This window comes from Falco rusticolus, chromosome 6 (genome assembly GCF_015220075.1).
Source record: "Falco rusticolus isolate bFalRus1 chromosome 6, bFalRus1.pri, whole genome shotgun sequence".
Taxonomy (NCBI): Eukaryota; Metazoa; Chordata; class Aves; order Falconiformes; family Falconidae; genus Falco; species Falco rusticolus.
The window spans coordinates 5,442,132-5,468,725 of NC_051192.1; the positions used below are offsets into that span (position 1 = coordinate 5,442,132).

At 35.6% G+C, this 26,594-nt stretch overlaps 1 protein-coding gene across 1 annotated transcript in view; it reads right to left on the reverse strand.

Annotated features, from left to right (window-relative positions):
* Positions 1-26,594, reverse strand: part of SDCCAG8 (SHH signaling and ciliogenesis regulator SDCCAG8) — a 118,793-nt gene that overhangs the window by 84,334 nt on the left and 7,865 nt on the right. Inside the window, 12 exon segments of the mRNA XM_037393012.1 lie at positions 1,625-1,741; positions 5,002-5,136; positions 7,667-7,819; positions 10,990-11,128; positions 13,312-13,500; positions 15,684-15,724; positions 15,726-15,749; positions 17,125-17,265; positions 17,562-17,687; positions 18,092-18,205; positions 21,589-21,671; positions 21,780-21,962. Coding sequence (XP_037248909.1) covers positions 1,625-1,741; positions 5,002-5,136; positions 7,667-7,819; positions 10,990-11,128; positions 13,312-13,500; positions 15,684-15,724; positions 15,726-15,749; positions 17,125-17,265; positions 17,562-17,687; positions 18,092-18,205; positions 21,589-21,671; positions 21,780-21,962 — 1,445 coding nt within the window.

The following is a 26,594-nucleotide window of genomic DNA, read 5'->3' on the forward strand; positions in this document are numbered from 1 at the left end:
TTTTTTTTGAGGAACCTACAATCATATTTGAACAATATAATTACTTTACATAATTACCGAATTGCTCTAATAACCTTTGCTGATAGGAACTCCCCCTCCCATCACTTCACTTTAATTATATCAAATTATAAATCATCACATTTTGGAGTATTCATTCCCACACTGAATAAAATACCAGTATGTCGATACATGAGGTTAAAGTATTTTGTTAAATTTTGCAATTTGTTCAAAAGGCAATCCTGAAGCAAGTTGAAGAACAGGATTTAAAATCCAAGATACTTCTTCAAATATCTTATTAAACACATCCTGTTTTATTTGTATGCCAAGATTATGCCAACTCTCTTATCTGTGATATCTGTCAAGACACAGACGACAAGCCTGTTTTTTGTTTTTCTAAGTGTCCTTAGGCCTAAAGGATGCAGGAGTTAAAAAAAAAAAAAAGCCAACCCCAAAACCAAAATGCTTTAAAGGCCCCTGTTTTCCTTCTCTGTGTGATTTTTTTTTTATACGTATTGAATAGTTATTTTATCTAGCAAGTTCTCTCTTGGATTTTACATATGTTGATTATAATTTGAATTAATATTGCTTCCAGCCTAAGCTCATGTCATTTAATAAACTTACTGTCCTACATGAAAATTTTGGGGAACTGGTAAATAAAAATACAAGTTTAGAAATACTGCATTTTTGCCTACAAATACTCTTAACACAGGGCCCGATTTGTTCACTTATTTACAAGGAAAAGAATGATTTAAAACGTATCGGATACACTGCGCTAATAAAAAAATGCATAATAAAAAAAATATCCTCATGTGCATCTTATACATCTGTGTACTCAGAAAACATTCACTCTCATGTATAGATCACAACTTAGGAAGGAATAGCTGGAAGTTTGAATACCTAGAGAAAAACAGATAGAACCTCAACAAAAAAGGGCACTTCCAAAGACGCAGACTACACCTGTTCAAACTGTTTGCCAAGTATGTCGCAGGTTACTCTAATAATCTTTCCTACTGCATGGGTTGTTTTCTCACAGACTACCTATATACTGTTTTTTGTATTATTCCAAAACACAGTTTTAGATAATCAGCAATTCATGCCTAGTGGAATTTTTTTTTTTTTCTAGAAGGTTATTTTTGGTTTGGTTTGGGTTTTTTTAAAAAAAACTTTTCTATGAATCTGAGCATTCATTAACCTTGAATCTTTAAAGAAACTGGAAGATAAATTACTTTAATTTTTGATATCATTAGGTTACACTTATAGTCTTTAATGTTTTGTCAGGCTGCATGTATAAGTAATTTTGTGTGGATTTGTGAGAAAAAGTGTATAAACATACGTATACATTACATACAATTTAAGTACATTGTATGAATACATACGATAGAGTAATTCGATATGAAAGCATGGGATGACTGTTATGTAAAACTGAACATACTAGGGCTGAAAACAAGAATAAGATAATCAAGAGGTATTTATTTAACAGTAATAGCTGGCTTGTTGCCATTAATTTAGAAACCATTTAACAGTAATAAATGACCACTATTAGAAAAATGAGTCATTCCAGCTTCTGAAATAACCCTACTTAGGCTTCTAATAACTGCAAAGTTATAGCAGTATTATCTCTTACCTGGTCCTTAACTTCAAGCTCCCTTATAGTTTTTGTTCTGTACTCTCTGAGCTCCTTTTCTGCCTCATCCTTCTTCATTTTGGTTTGATTCAACTGATAGCGCATTTCTTCACACACCTGTTAGATTATACAGACAACATGATCTGCAGCTTGAAGAATCCATAGCCCAGGGTTTGCAATTAGATCTTTTGGTGCCCTCTACAGGACATTTAAATGCAACATATTTTAATTTACAGATATTTTAAGACTACATATGGTAAATGTTTTTATATAAAAAGGTGGATCTGAATTCTCTATATAGTCATTAACTTTGAAATATGCAGTGCTTTCTAGATTCAATCCTATCTGGATCAAGATTTTGCTAATTATAAATATTTATGTTGTAAATACATGTGCTACTAAATACAGTTAAACTACAGTTGCTGGTTTTATATTCTTCTCCCATTCTCTCTAAATTCCCAAGAAAGTCTATGTCAACAATTCCAAAACCTAGAAGTAAATGATCTATCACACTCCTGCATAAGGGCGTAGTTTCTTATCTTGCCAATTTCACACTGTTAAGAAAGAAAACATTTAGATATTAATACGGTGATTTTTAGCATTATAGACTTACTATAAACCGAAGATAAATTCTTTAAAAACAATGCCTAATTCAGATATATGCATGGCCCAGAAGAAAGGGATCAAAGCAACATTTAAAGAAATCTAGTATCACTTCCACAAAGGGAACGATTATTCTCTGCTGTTGGGATGTTTGTTATGTTACCTCCTCATTCCTTTCCACCTGAAGGCAGCTCAACTTCTGAGGGTCTGTGGAGGGGTTAGAAGAAATGAAGAAAAAGGAAAAAACCCACCAAAACCAAACCAATCCCTCTCAGATAACTTTCATACTGCTGTGCAGGGATGTTTTTCTCCCAATTCCCAATCTAAGACTTCAAAATGATTCTATCTGAACTTATCTGTTGGGAACGGAGAAGGATGGTGGACAAGCTGCCCCCTTTTTGTCCTTATCCTGTGCAATCACCTCCAATTTGTGACTGTTCATTTCACCTTAATTATATGCACATTCCCTAATGAGAACATAAATGTGTTTACTCGCAGCTAATCTTAGAGAACTTTCTTTCCAACTCACTCACGCTGCTTCCCTGCCCCACTTACATTTTCACGACTTGCTTCCTAAATGTGCAAACTTTTAATTTGCTGCTACAGCCCTCTGTGCCTCTCAATGATCTCCTCACATACATTCTACATGTCAAATGAATTCTATTTTTCAGCTTCATACCTCTTCTCATTTTCACGGCTTTTTTTTTTTTCCCCTTCTTCTTAAAAGAAGGTAGGGTAAAAGTAAATCAAACCTCCTTTGGAAAAAAAAAAAAACCAAACCAACTGCAAAACTTTAAAAAACAGTGTCACTTATAAATTAAAAGGACAGCTTGTGAATTGAGCCCTACTGCAAATAATGCACGGTAACAAATACTCTGAAGAATGGCAAAGTTCTGAAGCATTTTTTTCTTTTAATACTGAAATATCATATGCAACTAAAAAAACCTATGATGAAACTGCATAGATTGCCTATTCTTTCTCTCTCCTCCTTCCCCTATACGAAGGATGTAACAAAGTCCAATATGTCACTTCCTCCAAGCAAAATAAAAAAAAAAAAATCCAGCCATCCTCGCCTTCAGCTCCCCCATACATCTACAAAGTGAATAACACAGAAGAATCAGCAGATGGTGCTGTCCTAATAATGGATTTTTCAGTTCAGAATGAAGGCAGGAGATTCTCATTCCAAACTTTTTTCCCTGACTTCTGGTGCATGCAGAAAAAAAAATTTCAGATAAAACTCAGAAGGAAAAATATTGCTGTTTTCCATTTTTAATAGTGACAAACTGGGAAACAAGTAGTCAGACTCACGAGTAGACACAGACGTCACTTCATAGCTAACAAAAAGGGTCAGGATCCTGCACATGATCCCGAACGCTCAATGGTCAGGACATTCCTCCAGGTATTTGAGACTTCTCAGTTCAGTACAGGGACACAAATGCAGTTCTCCAGTCTCTCAAGACAGTGCAATAAAACCACGGCACAAACTACGGTAAGGTGGTTACCTATTCAACTTTGTATTGATTAACATGAACCAAAGCAGGGACTGGATCCACAGTGTCGCTCTTCGGAGAGAGCGCTTCAGACCGGTAGGCTATAAAATCGTTCTTTCCGGACCAATGGATATTTATACCTGCTACCTCCTTCCCCCCACCCCCGCCCCATAAGTGGTGCTAGTCATCTGTGAACCCAGTCTGAAAAACCAAAAGGGTGTCTCAGAAAGGGTAAACCAAACCCTCATGACATTCTTAAAATGCTCTTTCATTTGTCTTTCAGCTGAAATTGAAATACATTTTCTAATAAGTTTGGATGACTTTTTTGGTGTAAATTTTCTGCAATACTTTCACTTATTTCTACCAGCAGGGGCAGCAGAGGAAGACAGGAACTGTTGAAAACCTCGCCAGGAGTCTCTAGAGGCCTAAGGAATTAATTGCTCCCAAAAAACCCTTGCAATTAACAACTGAGGAGGTAGAATTTGCCTTAGGATTATTGGTAAGGTATACAGACATTTCAAGAGGCTGTAACTTTGTGTTTTGAAATACTGTAAATTGAATAAAATTGAATTCTCAGATTTTCTATTCTACAGAAATTTCGCACCCCCTTATCTTCGTGTTCTGTAACAAGTGAATGATGAAACTAAGGTAATAAACCAAATAATTATAACAATGTGAAATCTCCCAGCATAAATTTTGGATTACAATTGGTTGGTTTTTTTCTCATGTTATGATTCATACTAAGGATCTAACAGATCGAGAAACATGCAAAATAAAGCACTCAGAAGTGATACACAGATAGATGTTAAGCTATAATTCTTAACCGGAAGAAAGATCTCTTTGTAAAAGGCATACCATCAATATTAACAAATAAAGCAGTACACCATATAAAAATTCCACAGGCAAGTACTTGAAAAACAGTGATTTGATACAGCTGCCTTTATTTCAGCACTGCATTTCCCAGAGGTAGCAATTATAGGACAGGGTTGAATACTACGTTCTCTCATTCAGATAAAATGCAATTTTTAATGAAACACTAGATTGCAGTTTTAAATAGTGATCTGCACAGTCTGCAAGGTAGAAAGGTTAGCTTTTGCATCACAAGGTGACTTGGCAGTCTTAAAAAGTTATCTTTCTAACTCATAAAACTGTGCCTCTGGGATATCGAGACGAAGTTTGCATTTATCACACATTCTCTGCCAATACAGAGGGAAACAGAAAGAAAAAAAAAATCTCATCTTTCAGGTCACAGTTATAAAGATACTCATTTATAAATGTGCCTACCTTATTCATCTCCATTTCCCGAGATGAAAGCTGATGCTGTGATTCTTCTAACTGGTTAACTAGGGAGTTTTTTTCCCTTGTAATTCTCTCTACCTGAGCCTCCAACACGGCCACTTTCTCAGACATGGCCATCACCTGCAAAAAGCCCAAGAGCACTGTAATGACGTGATTTGTCCAACTACAGATCTAAATCTTGTGAGACTTCCTCCTTGAAAAAACTGTATGTAGCAAAAATACATCGCATTAAAAAGATAATAATAAATATATATGATGAAATATATAATGAAAATATGAATTACAATATAACATGTCTAAATTATTTTAACAATAAGTTCATTATTTTAAATTAATTTATCATACAGCAGTTTATTTGAAACTTTTAATCAACTGGAGTAGTCTCCAGGACTTGTAAGTATGGACAGTGTCAGAAGAAGCTGGTTGCATCAGTCTTGCAGCTGTAAGAGTTCTATTTATCACCAACTTATCCATCATTATGTAGATTGATTTAAACTAAATCACATTCCTCCAGCTAAAGAAAAATGTCATTGTAACCACAGATCTTAAATTAACTTTCAAGTTCAGAAAACATTTCAGCACTAGAGATCAAAGCATGATGTTGTACAAAAATCATATAGAAATAGTACGTTAAAATTCTAATGTAATTCAGATAAATTTTTGCTGAATGGTTAAAAATGTAACAATAAAACAGAGACAGTGACCCTTCAGCTATTTAGCCCTGAAGCTTACTAATATAAGTGGAAATAATGGTGTCTGACAGTTCTAGGTTAACTTACAGGAATTTAACTCCAAACCTAGAGGATTATATATTCATAACTATTTTTCACTCATTACACATCCACCTGATTTATGTATCATGCCAATTCTCGCCTTCAAACAAATCAGTTCATAAAGTAAGCCATAAAATATTCATATGGAGGTTGACTTGATGCACAGTATACCATTTCTACCATCTCATAATCCTGAAACATAGAAGCAGTTAATCACAGGTAGGCATAAATCATGCATATAAGATCAGTTTTCTACAAAGTCAACCCATATCTTTAATTACCAAGTGTGAAATTGTTATGGTGTCACTGTACTATGTTCAGCATGTATGTAGGATTTACAAACAGTACAACTACTTGAAGTCAGAATAGGTTCCAGTAAAACACATCCCAGTGGGTGATGAAATACCAAGTAATGTGATGACATGAAGGAGTGAATTATTCTATGAAAAAAAAAAGTATGAAATGCTCATCTAATAGGCTGTATTTCAGAGTGCATACTCTGCTTTAAAGCAAATCTGTAACAAACAACTAAATGCGTGAGGGATAACTTCCAGTAGATAGCAGGGACTCAAATAAGGAATTGTTTAATAATGTCTCGCTGCCTCCAGTGTAAGGTGTGGTTTTTTTATTTCAGTTTCCCTGGCAATAGACTTCTTATGATCACTTACAACAGTTCACTTTCTTAAATATCACTTAGCCCTTATCACTGCACTTAATTCCTGTTTTAACATCTGGAACTGGAGTCAAAGGCTTTGCCTTCTTGTAGCAGCTTCAGAACACTATCCCACCATATCATAATACCAGAAATACAACCATATCACCTTGGTTGCCTGTTCATATTAGTAGCTTTCCAGACATTTCATAAGCAACAACACTACTAAAAGAACCTCTTCTTTTTTAAACACTTAAATGGTTCAGTTTTTGCTCTCCAGGTTCTATAAACTGAATGGCTTATTTGTAAAAAGAGATCAAAAATATGGAAAAAGCCTACAATCAGAAGAGAAATTCACTATATTGTTTCCAAACCTCCACCAAAAAATGGTTGAAGGGGGTGCACATCAAAAAAGCATGAAAACCACTAATTTATGAAGCATTTCTCTCTACTCTTCTTCCCATTTCTTTCTCCAGTCGCCTCAGAAGTGCCGCCTCTGTCATGTGTCACAGACTTACTGCTGCTAGGCCGAGGTTTCCTCTGCACATTCTATTGGGCAGAAACCTCTTACGTTTTACGCTTAAATTACACTAGCATCTAGAAGTCTGAAACAAGGTTATCAAGGCTCTGTTGCAATGGTCACAGTATAAACGATGAGACAGATTCTTTCTGCGACAGTTTACAAACATCAGTAAAACTGGGAAAAGAGATTCCAACACATTTCTGCAGGTGGGCAAATTAAGTATATGATAAGATCACCCTGAAAATGCATATTAGAATGCATTCACAATATTGTAACATTAATATATTTGTATATCCCAGCTCAAAGTAGCAAAGCATCCAAAATTCCACATGTGCCAACTTCTGAATGCTTGAGTTGGCAACCTAAATAATAATCTTTATAAGAAGCTAGGTACAAACCTGGCATTGTATTAACTCTTTCGTACTTTGACAAAGTGCATTAGAAAATATACAAACTAAAATAAAATGTATAACATCAACAACTTAGTATTTATCTAATAACACAGGAGAAACCCCAATTATTCAGACCTAAAGGATCACTTATCTACCATTGCTTTGAAGCATTTTAAAGCAATGGTGATGTACTGAGTTCTCAAATCTGAAACTGAAACAAACTGAAAGGCAAGCTAACAGAAAGTTTAAAGAGGACAATATGCTCATTGTAATACACAAATAGAAGAAAAAAATACCCAACAACTCATACCATTGCTGCCAAGTCCTCCCTTTCCTTCTTCATTTCTTCACGCAGTGCTTCCTTTTCATCAGTCCGCTTATTTAGCTGGGCAGCTAACTCCCTTTCAAGACGATTCTTCTGCCGTTCTATCTCACTTTTCAGCTGCTCACACTGAACTAGAGCCTAGGGGAAAAATGGCTTTTTAAGTGGAAGAAGCTTAAAATTCTAAACAAACATGCCATTTATCTAATGCCATCAGAGAAACCGAATTGCTATTAGAAACGGTATCTTTTGTTCTTTTACATAGTTATGTTTATACATACCCTACTGTGTTAACAACTGGAACAGAACTAAGAAATTGAACACATATGTATGTTTGTAAGTATATACATGCCCTACTATAATTTAGAAATCCAATTGCTTTTAGGAGTCATGGCAAAGATGGATGCGTCTCTCCAAGTACATTTTCCAAAGAAGTAGCTGCTCTTCTAAAACCAAGATGATTACTTGCCTTGCATTTAAAATTCCTGAATGTACATCACCAGAACCAGCCTCCAGTATTTGACTCCTTCCAAACACTGGGATTACTGCCTAACTGCATAGCTGAAGGTAAAATAAATAAACAAATAATGTATGCACTTCCACTTGCTCTCCCCCTGAAGTGAATTACTGAGTGCAGGCTAATGAGAAACCTGGAAGAAGTATGGAAAGATACAACGAAATAATGTTTGGGGTTTTTTTAGTTTCATGTTTGTCAAGTAAGATTCATTTTTCTGAAAACTCATAAATGTCCTGCTTAATTTGAAGTGCTATAACACCAGTTATAGATGTGTTTTCTACCAAAATAGAAGAAACATAAGTTTATATACAAGAAGCACAGTAGACACTACATTCTAAAAGAACTAGGAAAAAAAAATATTATCAATTTATTCTGGTGTATCCCTGCTAAAGGGATAGAAGTTGAACGTTATGTCAGTTTAAATCAGAAATACACTACCCCATTAAAAGTAGATCAAAGTATTCAAAGCCCACTAAAAGCAGCTTGCTAGCCCATGAGTAAACTAGGTTTCATTTTATCCTATCATTGATATTCAGCATATCCTACATCAAGGAAGCTAAAGAAACCTCCTTTTAGGAATTTTACCTTATTACCCTTTATTTTTAAATCAGTTTTTTAAACTGCCCATTTTTCTTTTACTCAAAGCCAATCCCGTATATACAATTTCCTTGGTGTTGAGCTGTTCATGAAAGAAGCAAATTACACCGTAATTTTTAGAGAACACTCTAACAATCTCCATTAAGTTTATGTCGATTCTGTGGGAGCCTCCTTAGGGCCTCTTTCCTATCACAAGTCTACCCTGGTGAGAGAATCCCTCTGTTGTTGCCTTGAAACCTTTTCTGTAGGAATGGAGCATCAGCAAACTGTCTGCGTAAGGCTGCTGTAGTTTGGTACACATGTAAAACAAATGCAACTCCAGAAAAAATAAGTTGCAAGAAGAAATGTGTATTTTGTTAACTCCACTGTTTTGACTACATAATGAGCGGTTCAAACAATTGTTCTTCTGTGACATTTATGCGGAAAATACATTCCTGGATTTGCTTCAACTATGCAAGTTTAACCTTACCAGATCTCCTCCTTGCTCTGTGTAATAGGCAAGAGGCCACAAACTACAGAGACAAGCAAAAGACAAGAAAAAAATGGTGGTTTTAAATGATAAGCACTTGGGGTTAGACTTTCTGTCAACAGGATGATGAAACTGCAATTATAGCATTTGGAAGCCCAATGTGTTCATTCCTCACTTTTCTTATGTGGACTGTTCTATTGAATTCCATGATAATTACAAAGAAAAACAGCACTTCACCTCCAGAGTAGAATTGGACTAGGGAAATAAAGGATGGCTTGTACTTACCAAGAGAAATACCAGTACATGTAAAAATGCTGAATTAATGCAGCATAAGTAAAAGATTTCTTCTTATTCCTTCCTATTAGAACAGGTTTTGAGCATGCAAAAAACAAGACTACTATTCAGTCTTACATACGAGCAGATAGCACTTCACATTTCCTTGCTGCAGTGAAGAGGGAGGCCAGCAGAGACCCTACAGAGCTCCCTTCTTCATGTGGCAGAAATGGTATATGTACAAAGACCTATTTTATTAAAGGCTCTACTAATTTGTCTTACTAGTTTTATTCTCGGGCCACATTTCTAACACGAGCTAAACGGAGTAAGAGTTTATAGGGATTTTCTGTTTAAATATTAAAATAAACATTTCCAACATCAAATGAAAAAAATAGGAAGATCAGATAGTTTCACTTTATTGCATGGAAAAGGAAAAGTGTTTTGTGCAGTTTTATGTAGAAGTGAGTAACATTTCTATGAGACAACTGTAGAACCCATCCCAAAAACAGTGAACAAGTAAGCAATTAAAAAATTTAACCCCCCAGGGACAGAATGCAACAGGCAAACAGTGGGCTCAGAAGGATTCGTTCTCTCTTTGTTCATTAAAATACAAGGAGCTGTACCACTCCGAAGTTAAATTTAACAAGTACATAGGAATCCCACTCTCATTATCTTTTTCCCCACTGTTTATATTTAAAGACCCTACACACACACACTCTTACAGCATTGGATGAATAATACTGATTTGATCAATAGAACAATTATATCAATCCTGTTCACTATTAAAAACAACAGTATTTCGTTAAACAACAACGACCACCACCACCACCACCCCCCTCTCTCGATTCCATAGTAATTCACTACTAATACAGTAGATGTCACTAAATATCAAGGAAATAATTTTGGTCAATATTGGTTGATTCTATACAGTAACAAGGGTTAACACAAACATCACATGAAAACTGGTTTTATCATTATTATTTACATAGCACCAAATGCTTCCTGTAAGTAGCATCAGACAGGACTTTCATCTTCAAAGAGTTCTGTTAGGTAACCAGTTCTTGCACCATGTTCATCTGATGCAAAAAAGCTGTTTGTAAGCACTTTAAGTATTCTTTCAAGAACAGCTCAGAAATGTGATATGAGAATTATCTTCCTACATCACAAATGCTTTTGAAAATTCTACCATTCAATACCATTCAACTTCTGTCACCCAGCTGTGAAACTACCTCAGAATTTAAATGATGGCCAACGAATGCAATACACCCTACAGCCCTGATGAGAATTTAAGAACTCAGAGAGTTCACATTACTGCTCAAAAACAGTCATAAATCTACTACGTCATATCAACATGGAATAAAGGTCTTATGCAGGTATTCTCTCATTAGCATTAAACCTAATTAACATCTACAGTGAATCTGAATACTGAAAGCTCTCATTTCTTGATTAATTTACCTTTGTTTTTTCTAAATTGGCCTCTTCTGCCATTTGCACAGCTTGTTTAACTTGCTCACAAGCATTAGATTCTCTTTGTTGCATCTCTTTCATGTTTCGTCTCAGTGAAACAAGTGCATCCATCAAGTCATCTCTTTCTCTGCATATAAAGAAAACACAGGTATTTCTTCTATAGCTTTTCCCAAGAGAAAAAAACAACAACATGTATATCAAATATAAAATGTTAATAGATAAAAGACATCAGGGTTGTAAGAGAAGCAAGATTAAAATTTGCATGGGTTAAGAGTGAAATACAGCACACTGCTAGATTGGCAGATATTAAAAATATAATTTGCTTGATGACCAGTCCTTCACTTCAGAAAGATGGACCACTAGCAAAACTGTCAGTAATGACAGCAGAGGTCAAGTCAGAAATATACTGAAGATGACCAACATTCTGTTGGCATTACAAAATGGGGAACTGTGCTAAAAAACCAAAACCAAACAAAACCAACCCCAAAAAAGGCATGTTTCTTTAAAAAAAAAAAAACATAAAATCAAAGCAATATGAAATTACATTGCCATTAAATGTAAAATAGGAAGGAAAAAAACCAAAAGGAAGGATAAGATTCAACAAGTAATTCTGATCACGATCACTAAGTACATCAAATGATAATCAATAGCCCTTTGCTGCAAACTGGAACTAAGCAATATGACTTCTGGATTCTACATCCCCTCTGAACTTCTGCTAACTAAGAAACTGAGCTCTATACCAAATGGTGATGCACAGCCAGTAAAACTATAATACTTAACCTTTTCATTACTTTGATAAGTTGAAAGCTTTTAAATGAAGAGTATAATTGTTTATGTTTTAAGTGCAACTAGAGATTCTGACTGAAAACTGTTTTTTTAATTTTTTGATTTTTTTTAATTTTTTTTTTTGTTTTTTTCTTTCGTGTTGTGTGGAAAAATAACACAGTTTTATTTGCCAGAGAACTAACAGTCATATTCTGACATTTCATTTCAACAAGATTTGGATTATGTCCTTTTGAAAATCCTTACTGAAATAGCTTTGGTTTTAATAAGTTGCATCACAAGAAGATATAGCTTTCAGATTTCGTTAAATCTCAAATTCAAATAATGGTTTATGAAAGATAAATAGGTCAGCTCAAATCTTTTATTTCAAACTGCACTGTAATGCTAGATGACAAGAATGTACTGATTTATAGTTAGGTTGTTCATATTTTCCAGTGTCTGTGACAAATAATTAATTCTCTTATGAAAGTAGATTTTGAAACATGAGTTTTCAGCAACAGAGAGCTTTCCCAGCAAATTCTTGGACTTCACAATAGAAAAATAAACTCATACAAAAACAGTCCTCTAATGTGTAGAGATAATATCCATTTGATAGGCTATATATATTATGTTCCTTTAGTGTTCTTGCTTCCAATTGACCCACTACCTCATCTCCAGCTAGCTCAATCTAAAACTTCAGAAGTCCTAAGAAGCTTCCGATATCTGACAATTAATAGATGCCTGTTTAACAAACTTTGAGAAAGCTGCAGTACCCTGTCATTATTACTAGCAAGTAGAAAGGGAGAAATTTTTGAAAATGGTTGACTAGCAGAATTTCTTAAGAAAAACACATTTTAATGCCGTTGGGATTTCTGAATCACATATATTACACTCACAAAAAAAATTGTTTTTTGAAAATCATTTAAATAAAAGCTACAATTAAAAAAAGGCTGAAGCAAATAATTTCATTTATTTTTATCCAAACAAACTTTTTTCCCTGACTTACTGTAGTTAGGGAGGAACAATGCATCCTGTCCCAAACACCTGACCTCCTAAGCAAATTCAAGTGGCAAAAGAAGGATTACACTGCTCATGTATCCTAGAAGTATCCAAATGTAAGGAGAATTAAGTGAAGCCATTAAAACTTCCAACGACAGAAAGATAAGAAACTTTTGCAGGAAATAATCAATCAAAACACACAGACTTCCACAATATTTGTTCTGACAGAGTCAAGGGTTTCTTTGAACAAAAAGTGTGGGAAACAGACTATCAACAGTCTGATTATCTGGCCAGCCCAAGGTATCATAATTACAAGATAACAACTAACATTCTTTCCCAGTTGAAATCAGTAGCAAAACTACCATGGATTTCAAGGTGGTTGGGACCTACACTCATATTCTGCCATTGATTTTAGCATTATAACTTCAACCTGGGAGTCCATTGTCCCACAAGCAATCTCTCTATGCAACCCAGCACATGGAGACTTACACAGTTTAATGTAATTAACCATGCTTTTAGTGAGCAAGTAAATATCCCCCTTAGACCTACTTTGTTACCCTCTCGATGGTCTGCATGTGAACATTAGAATGAGTCTGTGCAAGAACTGCCTCATATTGTGCACATTTCAGACACAGACCACCAACCCGGCTAGAATTCGCAGCTGAAACAAGTGCCTTCTGGTGTTTTAGCCTTCCTTCCAAATCTTTGCACGTCTTCTGAGATTCTGAAAGGTCTTTCCTAGAAAGAAGAAATAAAAAATATTACTTGTGCAATCAAACATTTCTACCAGTTATATTTATGGGCAATATATAATTACAGATGTAACCTGAAAAGAACTGTGTGTATCCCTGTAATGAACATTATTTGACACATTTCAGTAGGCTAAGGAAGACTTTAACAGAGAAATAATAGTTGAACTGCTCAATCAAAATTATCAATAGACAAAATAAAATTAATTTGTTCCTTCCCTCTGTAGTATCAGAAAATGGTGAACTTACACAGAAGATTATTGGATACAAAACTTAAATATTGTTAGGTACAAAGGCTTACATATTTTCTGAACAGAGTAAAAGATTCATTTACAAGAAACACTACCAGCTGTATATTTCAATACCCGGTCTAACATGTTTTCTAGTTTTCTTAATATCACTAACTTCACATTTCTCCTCTACTCTTAAATTAACTGTAAAGTTGCAATATAAAGTAAAAGTTTCCCATGCTCCCTGACAAAAATCCAGATGTATTCAGCACATTCCCTCCGATCCAGCGATACACACAGACTCCAGGTCAACTACATCTCCAGAAAAACAGGGTAAGTTTTTATACTCGTCTCTGAAATTTTTACCAGGTGCTCTGAAGAATTTTCTCCAGAATTTCCAAGCATCTGTCAGGCCAGGGAGAGTGCAAGCAGTAGGAATGCTGACATCAGGAAGTTCCAGACAAATGCACACTATGCACATATAGATCAATTTGACAAATTGCGCAATGAATCCAAAGCTTTTGGTTTGTTATGCAGGCCATCTGGGCAGCACACACATAGTAAGTCTGACACATTCTGGTTGCATTGGATTTACTGTGCACATAATATATACACTGCATGCATGCTTTTTTCCATCTGGGAAATCTTCTGTGCACTTTTTCCAATTTTAGTAGTTGGTCTATTAAATATAATCCACCATAAACTGAACAGAATTTGGTCTGCATATACCCTTACACAGTCGTGGTACAACAGACCTATTGTTGGGAAAACTTGGACAGAAATCAGTGAGTCCTAAGGAAATTCCTGCTTAAAGTTAGAAATAAGGATAGTCCCACTGAAAGGGATATAATTTCTCACTTTAATTAAAATTTAGTAAATGCTCAAGTGCTTTGCAGAACTTACAGCTTGAAAGATCATGCCCCTTAGGAGAAATCAAGAGGGTGAATAATGTACTTGTGGAAATTTTCAGGCTATTTTAGCCTTCAGTATTTGTTTCTGAGTATATCTAACACTTCAAGCCAAGTGGGGGGAAAAAATAATCAATTGAGATTACATAGCTGAAATGTAAGATCCTCCTTTACTTTCATTAGCACAACTGGTTTTGCACATTTAAGATTTCACCACTGCAGAGGGCATATTTAAATTTGTCTACCTAACAGTAACTCTTTTAACACACACACAAGAGTCTAGAATTTTCAGATATATGAAACCGCAATTCATTTAGGGAAAACCATAATTAAATAGGTTCAGCAGCAGTATCACAAATGCAGGCAGACAGGGGCAAGTTCAGTCCTGAAAAACAAATCCTAAAGTGGTTGCCTCTACCTCTGTTTTTCCATAGTTTGCTACCTATTCAAAACTTCAATATTTTGAAGGATTATATGAGGACTTATTTTCAAATATTTTTGTGCTTAAAAGATATGCAGGTTACATGACTGGAAACACTGCCTGAATGCTTCAAAACTAGGTTTTCCTGCTTCAAAGTCATTATGTGGCCTAAACTAGTTCAATGCTTAAGATTTCTAAAATTTGCAACATAAAATATTAGTACAAGAAAGCTAGATATGGATGGGCTCACATAAGTTAAAAATTTAACTTCTCTTTTTTTCTTTAATTGACATGGTGCTTCTATAAGAAGAAAGGATAAAAAGGATAAAGACATTTTATATCAAGTTGTAATTTCTATAAACACAATTCAATTGAATTTATAAAATGTATATATTGCTGATGTTGCTATATAGTAGCAGTACATTCAATTTTACTACATTTATATTTGCAAAAAATTCATGTAGAACCAGCATTCAGGGACACTATCAGAAAACACAACATTTAGACACTCAGGCATTCTCTTACTTAAATTCAAATTAAGAATGTTTTGTGTTGTTATGAAGTGATAATTTATTAACAATAATTTTGAGAAAAAAAAAACATTTAACTTTACCTTAGAGACTGTATTTGAGCTTCAAGGATATTGACTTTTTCCTTGATAAAGAAGTTTTAGTTTCTCCTTTAGAACAGATGGGAGAAAAGTAGTGTCATTTGTTTTCTTCATAATCATCTTCACAAATACACCTAGACATTAGCCACACTCATTCTTTTCCCCTGAAGATATAAACTTGTTGAAACACTAGTGTCAGAAAAACCTAAATATTTCGCCCTTGGGAAAGTCCACAAAATGAACAACCCTCCCATTTTCTCATTTCTATACATCTTGCCAGATCCTCACATGGTAAATGGCTTCAGCTCCAACTGCAGCCTTCTACAACGATTTACACAAGTTGATGATCTTGTCTCAAATTTGATCTTACTCTCCCGCAAGTTAGCAGAAACAAAAGAGGAATTCTGAAGAACTTCAAGTAGACAGGCTATTTATTTATAATACAGTGAGTTATTCTCATTAGGTGGTGAAGAACTAGGTACATAAATCAACCACACCACTACGGTGTAACAAACTAACGGTGGTAACAAACCAGATAAAGCACCAGAAATTTAGCTCACTATGATGCTTTAGAAATAAATCACAATCAGTATGATTCTTTAAATATGGCAGATGAAGTTAAAGTGCAATTACTGTAAAAACTAGCTTTCAAACAACTGCAGGTGTTAGGGATCAATGAAGAGGGTTTCAGCTCTAGATGATGAACAAAATCAACAAAAATACTTTAGTGGGAAACAATGAATACATATAATTATCTTTAAGAATCAAAGTAACCTTTAAATTCCACATTACACATATGCACATGGATTAAAAACATCAAAACTTTCAGTTAACCTTGCTTTTCTCAAAAGACAGCAATGCTACCCCATTTAATTTAGAGCAAAAAAAAATAAGAATATCTTCCCAAACTAAAAAATACGGGACAGAGGCAACATCATCTCTGAATCACTAGGGCTGCTCTGTATCTCTAAAAGCACAAAATGTGTAATTCAGCTTAGGGAAAACAGACTGCACAAAGCTACTGTTGTACCTTAAGTCCTGCGCTGCTCTAGGAGCAGAAAGGCTCATGGCAAAAGAGCTTGCCTGGAGAGCTATCTGAATCACACCCGCTAGTTCCCACCTGCTTGTGTGTTGTGTTAAAGCTAAGAATCTCCAAAGTACAGTGGAGCCATCACTGAAAGGACATTCTTAAAACAAGACTTGTCTCTGGGAATTCAACATCTGCAGATACAACCTGCCATCTGTGTCTAACTGGATAATAATATTAATTAGGGTATAACAAGAAGATGAGGTTTAAGAGAATAAAATTGGACCTCAGATTAAGGTTCAGTCAACTAAAACTCCTCCTATATGTCTGTAACAAAATTAAGCATCAGAAGTACAGCAACAACAAAGCACCGAAAGGTTTTGTGAAGGTATGACTGCAAAGAAAGTGAATACCTACCAGTTCTACTGGCCATTTTTCGACGTCTCCAGAAGCTGCTGTAACAAAAGCCTGATCTTTGTTACGTGCTGGTGATGAGGTGACAGGCTGAAACATGCTAAAGTCATTACCACCTGCAAGCCAGGAGTTCTGAGTATTTGCCTAAAATAAAAATAGTCATGTTTCAGTTGTAATTATGTAGGCTTTTTTTTTTTAAGAAATGTTAATTATACAAGTATTGAACCTTACAATTTTCATTACAGCAGACTACAAGGACCAATAAACAAGTCAATTAGGTTGGCAAGCTACGATAATGATGTTATCCACCAAAATCCATGTTTACAAACTCTCATTATATTTTGACTAAAATTCAGCTTGCGAATAACCATTTATATAGCCTACCTGAAAGAGAATCGGGTCCCTGAACACATTAAAACAACAGAAAAGTAAAAACTCACTGAGGCGTCTAGAAGAGTTTGTTCTCTCCACATATGTTCTGCAGTTAAGAATTTCAGTTTCTGATGGAGCTCCTCATTTTCAAGTACAACTAATTGTACTCGATCTTTCATCCCAGACAATTCCTCCTACAGGATACAGGAACTGCATGTAAAAGGTTCCTTAAGACAGCCACCAACATCGAAATACATTTTGAGACCAAAAGTCTAGATTAACATTCTCAACTATTTTAAATCTTTTACAGAGAATAAGAATACTCAAAAGACAGATTTTGTATTTTTCTAGCTTGAATTTCCATATAACTTCTTAAAAAAATTGCTTACATATATTTGTGATAGGACATAAAAACGTCTTTGAAGATCCTTAAACACAGCCCAAGATGCATGGTAAGGCTCAGTATCTACTGAAGTGCGTTTGGCTCCGTTTGTTTATGGCAACAATCAATCTCAAGACTAAGAATAAGCTGTTTTTAAAGCAATTCTTCATATTTAGGGGACCAGGGTTTTAGTAGGTGAAATATGTTGTCTAATACCTTGCAAAACTTCACTTCTGCTTCTAAATGATTAATGTACTGTGACTGATCATTAATTATAGGAACGAGATCAGAAAGGGCTGGTAAGTCTCCGGTTGCAGCTTCTGGGGGTTTCTGAAGGAAGTAAAGAATAGCAGGCGTTATTTTCCAGTTTTCCAGCTATTGCAATAAGATGTTGTTTGCACACAGAATACATATAATAAAAAGTCACCAAGTACTACATCATGAGGAAGGAAGAATCAGTAAGAACTTAAATTCTTCAATACAAAAAGTAAATATAACATTTCTGCCAAAATGTTCAGTTACTTGATTAAGCACATCTATAAAGCAGGATTAAATCATAACCACAAACCAATCTGTAAATGAAATTCATGCTGCTATTTAGGTGTATCATCCACTTTAGACAAATGTAAGGAGGTATTTTCTTCTGTGAAATGAATATAAAAATACCTTGAACGTTAATGAGTTGTGGATGTGCAAAAGCAACTCTTCTAAATGTTCATTAACAACTACTACAGAAACACAACTATGTCTGCAATGTCAGTACCTCCACAGAAACACAGGAAAATGTGTAATAGATATTACATTTATCAAAGAACTTGGTTATCAATATTTTAAAATAAAATTCTAAACAAAAATTCTGAAGACCTATAAGTAGGTAATATTTTTGATAGCTTCACAAATAGCTAGTTGAAAAAGGTAATGAAAGGAATCCTTGCCAATTCAACAGAAGCAATTCTATCTCTGCCTTGCTCAGCAAGATTTAAACAGGGATTAAACTTTTGTAAAATGTGAAAAATGCAATCACTATAACTTTACAGCATTTACTCTAAGAATGCAGTACAGATAAAGAATGTAAGTAAAAATTACTAAAATGCTCTTAAAAACATGAATTAATTAGCTTCCTGAAAACTACAGCCTCTCTTTGATCCTACTAGCAACAGTCCTCATCAGTCTAATAAAAAGGACTTATTTAGAGTGGATGTAAGAAACATTTTCTTATAGTATAATAATTTACTTAGTTCTAATGAAGTATAATATACTTTGAAGTAATTTTAATGGAGTAACAGTATTAAGCATAAATATGTTAGTCTGCAATGAAACTGCCTTTGAATATTCACAAAAAAATTTAATCGTCTCTACTTTCAAATTGAAATAAGCCACTATCAGATCCTCAGTCGTCATCTTTATGTATTTGAATATTGGTTTCCTCCCTTAGTTTGATACTCCACTATTGCAAATTGCATTCTCTGAAAGAACTAAGTATTGTTGAAAGTATATTGAAAGAACACGAGTTGACATATATGAGCTATCTGAATTCCTGAACCTAAAAGAAAGTGTATCAAAGCAAGCTACAATGTTTTGGTATGGGATTTTGTTTGTTAGGTTTTTTTTTTAAATAATTCAAATTAAGACAATCAAGCTGGGACAGGTCTTGGAGTAGAGCATATATCATCTTATAAAAAAGATGTCTGTGTTTTTCACCAATTTTCTGAACAGTTTTACATTTGTAAAACATTAAATCTCCCTTGTTTTTATTCTTTTCTGATACAAAATACACACAGAGTTGTTAACGGGGTCCTCTCAAAGGAACAGGTGCATTTCTAGCATTAGTTCACTATTCTGGATGAAAAAAAAGCATCTTTACTGATCCCTAGCTAGTTTTGAAACTGATACAATTCAGACATTTGTGATCTCAGGTCAGAAACACACTTTTGCGTCAAAAAGCAAAAATATTTTGTGATATGCTTCTCAAATATACATAAAGTCTTAAAGATTATAGAACTCATTTTCAGGAACTGAACAGTTTGACTCCTAAATCTCCTAAAAGATTCAGAAACGTAATCTTTCTTTTAAAATATTATTTTTGAAACATTCACCATTCAAAAAAAAAACCTAAAAACCCAAACCAAGCTACTAATAGCTAGCTATTACATCGACTAGTTAATTTTATGTACACTTTCTGCCAATGAAGTATTAAGGTTCACTGTCCAACCTTTAAAGGCAAAGATGAAATCCACTAACCAGGATGAAGGGTAGATTTATAGCAACGAATGCCTTCCTGTTAAATTATACCCGATATAAGTATTGGCCATATTAAAGGTGGCACTCTTGATAAATCTGGAACGGAACTACAATTGCAGAGACAAAGGGAGGGTTTTCCAGAATGATCTAGAAAAACATTTAGAGAAAGGACTCCAAATTTGCAATGTATTCCACCTGGCTCAGTGCACCTAAGTTCCGTGTTCCATTGACTCAGAATTCACCTTGCTTAAGGTCTGTTAAACTCAACTACTTCATAAAGTTTAAAAAAATTAATCGCACTTGTTTAAATATATATAATATAGCACCAATAATATTTGTAACTCATCATTCTGTTCCTCTGGCTCCTGTTAATCCCTCCCTCTTTTCTGAAAGTTTAATAAACACCTTGCAGCTGAGACCTCCAGCTGCATCCCTGAAAAAATTACACCACAGCAGTATTTGAAAACACGAAAAACTCCCTTTCTATTCAAATTATTTTTCACTGAAAAACAGTGTTTAATGTTTAACCTGAGAAACTTGAGAAACACTGGTGTAATGTATACAAAAGTGTATCCTGCACCATTATGAGGCAAAAGTACCCAGCAGAACAATCAGACTGAACTCATGGATTTTAGAACACTTGGGAAAGTTAACTTTAAGTGAAATTTCTCAATGTCAGAACAGTAGAGCTAGGTTCATTACACACTTCAAAGCAACACAGCAGGAATATGGGCTTTAGATTATTCTGCTGCTACCTCAACCCTAACAGCAAAATGCTGCTTGTCTTGCTTAGTGTAAACCAAAAGTAGTCAGTGCAGGCCATCAAAAGATAAAACTAGAAAACGCCTTTGAATTATTTTCCTATAGTGACACTAGTATCCAGCAGTTGCTCTGTAACTGAACTGTCCATTGGATGTACTTTGGTGCACTTCTTCTGCCAGAAGGCTAAATCTGAGAAGCCTGTGTAAGGGTGTAAACTAACTCTGACAGGCAGCACTGTATTTTGGCAGAGAGCAACAAAAATCTGCTGTTCCATGAACATCTCTAATCCTCTAAAGAAAAAACATAGTTACAGCATGAGAAGGCCTTTGAGAATCCCTAAAGTACAGTCAAAGGGAAGCAGAGGCTGCTTTTACAGAATTTTGTCCACATACTTGACCCCGACTGTTTCCAAAACAAAAAGGATGAACTTTTGGTGTAAAGAAAAAAAAGAGAAACCTGAAAGCAATACAGGTTGTTAACCATACTGCATAGTCAACAAAACAGGACAAAAGTCTAAATCCCGTATTATAGATTTCTTTTACTTCTGCTGTGGTCATAAGCATACCAAATTCTGGCCATAGCCTCAGGAGTTTCCTATATTTCAGAACACAAAAATGATTTGATATTTCTTTTTCTTCCTGGATAAGAGAAAATTGATCTCATCATGCATGCCATTCATTCAAACACAAAAGAAACAAGAAGCAACATACAGAGAAGGACATCTTCCTCCCTGATGGAGAGCCTTCACTTTCCACTCTTTCTTGATGTTGCAACAAAGTTTTAAGTTGATTAACTATGAAGAGATAAAAAAAAAATAACAAAAATTTATTTTTTTCATTGAAATATTGCATTGAAATAATTTTAAACAATTTTTAAGCTGTTTGCTTTCAAGTAATCTTACCTGCGTGATGGTGCTGCCGTTCCTGCCAGGCTGTATTCCCACTGTTATCATCGCCCCTGTCTTCATCATCACTGCCCTCGTCGTCCACCGAGGACACGTCAAATCCAACTTCACCCTCACCCTTTGCAAACTGTCTTTCCTCCAAGGTATATTTCAGTTGATGAATGCTATCACTAGCACGCTCTGAAAAAGATCACATTAGCCACAATAAACAACATACAAGAAAACATTTACTGACTGATATTTTAAATTTGAAAAAAAAAAAAAAAAAAAGTGAGAGAACTAAAAGCATTCAGCATCTGTCTAGCTTGACTACTTTATCTAAACTCAGCCACTGGAAGGAATTACCTAATGCAAACAGCCAAAACAACTACTTTATGTCACAATTTGCAGAACTATTTACTACATTTTCAAAGAAGCAGCTGTAAGTAGTATCTTTGCCTATCAATACATCAGGACGAGTAATAGTATACTTGACCCTAAAATATTTCCTAGCATACGCAGCTGTGATATTTTTCAATGAGCCTAAAGCTCATGCTGTATTTCATATAAAGTGCAGGACTGAGCACCAATAAAAATATTTTTTTAATTCAAATTATGTCACAACATGTGACAAAGCAATGCACAGCACAACTAAAAAAATATCTGAGTAAATGAAGTAAAAACTCAGCAAACTGAACCAACATAAGATAGTGGTTAAATAAAGAACAATCATTTTTTAACAAGCGTGAAAACTAAATAATAACACGCATCGTTCTGGAAAGAAAAACCGCAATGAAACTCTTTCCATAAAAACACAGATATTTTTATGAACCCTTTCAAGAGATCAATGACTTACTAGAAGGTGATACAGTAATGGTCTTCTCTCATTTTCAATATATTTTTTTCTTACATTCCCTTTTTCAAAATTTCTTCATTTAGCTCACTTCATAAAAATCAAAAATGTTCCAATCATAAATGCAGTATCACTAAGATACAGCTGAATATTTGCATTATGCCAGAAAAGAAACTTGAGAGATTTGAATCTGAGAGATGCCGAATGGATTGGGAAACAAAAAATACGGGCCTGGTTTTAGATAACGATACTTCTGGTTCATACCACAGGATGCCAGGCAACTCAATTCTTCTTCCAAAGAAGCTATGCTGAGGCACACAGAGGACAGGGAGGTGAGTCAAGAAAGCCAGAATGGCTTTACCAAGGGCAAGTCTTGCCTGACCAACCTATTGGCCTTCTATGATGGAGTGACTACCTCAGTGAACAAGGGATGAGCTATCTGGACTTCCTTAAGGCCTTTGACGCGGTTCCTCACAACATCCTTCTCTCTAAATCGCAGAGATACAGATTGATGGGTGGACTACTCAGTGGATAAGGAATTGGCTAGATGGTCACATCCAGACAGTAGTAGTCAATGGCTCCAGTCCGGATGGAGATCAGCGATGTCCAGCATCTCTCAGGGGTCTGTGCTGGGACATGTACTGTTTAGTATCTTCAGCAATGACATAGACAGTGGGATTGAGTGCACCCTCAGCATGTTTGCAGATGATACCAGGCTGAGTGGTACGGTTGATATGCCATCCAGAAGGACTAGACAAGCTCAAGAACTGGGCCCACGTGAACCTCATGAGGTTCAATAAGGCCAAATGCAAGGCACAGGATGCACCTAGGTCAGGGCAACCCCAGTATCAATACAGGCTGAGGCACGAAGGGATTGACAGCAGCCCTGAGGAGAAGAACCTGGGTGTACTGGTGGACGGAAAGCTGGACATGAGCCATCAATGTGCACTCACAGCCCAGAAAGACAACTGTGTCCTGGGCAGCATCAAAAGAAGTGTGGCCAGCAGGTCAAGATCTACACACTGGTAAGACTCCACCTCGAGTACTGCATGCACCTCTGGAGTACAAGAAAGGCATAGACCTATTGAAGCAGGTCCAGGGGAGGGCCACAAAAATGATCAGAGGGATGAAACACCTCTCATGAGGACAGGCTGAGAGTTGAGGTTGTTCAACCTGGAGAAGAGAAGGGTCTGCAGAGACCTTATTGCAGGCTTTCAATACTTAAAAGGGGCTTATAAGAAAGATGGGACAGGGAACAAGCAACAGGACAAGGGGGAACGGTTTTAAACTACAAGAGGGTCGATTCAGACTGATAAAAGGAAGAAATTTTTTATGGTGAGGGTGATAAAACACTGGAACAAGTTGCCCAGAGAGGTGGTAGATGTCCCATCCCTGGAAAGATTTAAGGTCAGGTTGGATGGGGCTTTGAGCAATCTGATCTAGTAGAAGATAACTGCTTACTGCAGGGGCAGTTGTAGTAGATGACCTTTAAAGGTCCCTTCCAACCCAAATTATTCTAGGATTCCATGATCCTGTCCCCTTGGCCTATGCATGTCCCTAATGATGGACTTCATAGTTCCCATGCTTTAAAAAGCAAAGATTTCATTAGATGCTGCTGAAAGTATTTAGTCACATCAGTACTTTTACTTGATGTGTGATGACAGGACAGGCAGTTAAATTGTGATTAAGAACTCTGAAAGACATAGTGGAACGCAGGGAGGATCAGTTTGGTGCAGAGGCCTGAAGAAATGAGCTTCTGTGGGCATAGTATAAATGTTACCCTGGCTCATGTCCCTGAACAGGTGTGAATGGTTCCTCCTCAGGGTGTTTTAGATGATCACCCAAAGACAGGGCATGCTGTACCCACAGTGGTAGTATGGTAGCTGGTAGTGCAGTTCTTGGGTTAGATCAACAAATATTTCTTCCAGTGAGCGAATATCCCCAGTCTTTTACCATCTTTACTGGTTCAGAGCACATCTTTCTAGGACAAAGTTATTAACAAATTACAGCCATCACAATACCAAAGTTAACAGAATAAAATAAGGATAGGAATATTTCAGCTTTCCTGAAAAAAACCTGTAAGCTTTGGAGCAAAGACACATAGTACTAGGAAAAGGTTCTCCACTGAGGAGATGGTCAGTCACTGGAACAGGCTCCCCAGGGAAGCTGATGGGCTTGAGGCCATGACCGAGGCCATGGAGCGTCTGGATGATGCTCCTAGTCATACAATCTAGATTTAGGTAGTCCTGTGGGGAGCAGGGAGTTGGACTTGATGATCCTTGCAGGTCCCTTCCAACCTGAACTATTCTGTGATTCTGATTCATTCCTTCAATTGCCAATGTACAAGGGGAGATGAGTATTTAATCTCTCGTCCCTTTAAGCAATGTATATATTAACTAGAAAAGACAGAGTAGTAACCTAAGTAGTATGGCTTTATGGAATCTTCAAAGCAGAATCTACTGCAATACTAAGTGAACCAAGAAAATGAGACAGCTCTCCATCTTGATTCACAGCCATTTTATCAGGAATATAAGACAACATGTTTCTTTTACAATTTTCTAAAATAATGCCACAGTCATTTCTACTTACCAGTCAAAACTACTCTGAATTAGAAAAGTTTCCTTAATAGTTAACAGTTATTAATGATTTAAAACAGAAAAAGATCCCACACTCTCAAAACCTTACTTGACTGTCAGAAACGTGAAACGTTAGCAGTTTTCTTTATTTAGCCCTGAATTCTTTGTAGGGTTATTCTCCCCTAGGATGACTGCATATGAAACAGAATAGGAATTTCACTCTTGTGAGACAAAACTTGTAAGGAGGCATCTTTTATTGGACCAACTGCTACAACTAGAAAAATGGCAAGCTTTCCAGCATACATGTCCTCCATTCATTTTTACAAGTTTGCAATCTGTAAATTGATATTATGCATAAATAAATAACTGAAAATATTTTTTTTTCCTCATAGACAAAAAAAGCTTCAGATATAATCACAGTTAAGCATCTACTAGGTAGAATTCAGAAGACATGCCTCAGAGTATAATATATACTGATGGTTACAAATGTTAATAGCTCCTTTCTTCCAAATGGAAGGGTGAAAGGCAGTTCAAGTCAGAGAAAAAAAGCTAAATATGTATTTCTGCCTTAACTTTATCTTTTTCAAGTTCACATCATCTTGGCTGATATTGGGAAATAGATTTTTTTTCCCCACTGTAATGGTTTTCACAGCCCTTTTCAGTCTTTTTCTTCGCTTGGTTGTAACCTACCAATAGCTTATAAAGTATAAATAACCCCCAAAAAAGCACTATATTTATGAACATGGTTCTCAGTCCAGTATGCCAGCCATCGCTCCCTTCTTTACAATGCTAGTTTTTAATAAAAACCTAACCCGTTTCTGACCTATTAACCTTCTCTCAGCACTTATTTTTAAAGCCCAGTTATCTTATGGCTCCCATTACCTCTTTTAGTTTTCAGGTACTCCATCCCTTGAAGAAGTTAACATAAAAGAAGACATAAAAAGCACATTTTAATTACTCATAATTTATTATAATAATACCAAATAAAACTCACAAGGCAATGACTCAAAAAAAAAAAAAAAAAAAGGGGTTAGGTCACATATTTCTCTATTGGCATACTCAAGCTATTCATCTATTCTTGAGCATTCCAGGATGCTATGAGGGTGGGAGAACTAATTGAGAAGTGGTAGAAGTATCTCACTGATGCAATGGCTTAAATATTTAGCAAACTATGTTGCAACTATTTGTTGCCAAGAAGTGCTCAGTATCAGTTGTTATGTGGTGTGTCATCTGATAGCAATAAAATTCCTTCATTTCCCTATTCACTGCAGACCTCTGTCAGAGAACCCCAGAGTATCAATATTTGCTTCATAGCCAGCGAAGAACAACAAACTAAAATAAACCCAAACCAAACAGACCCATATACAATTTTTCCCAGAACTTCTCTCTCTTCATAATATTACA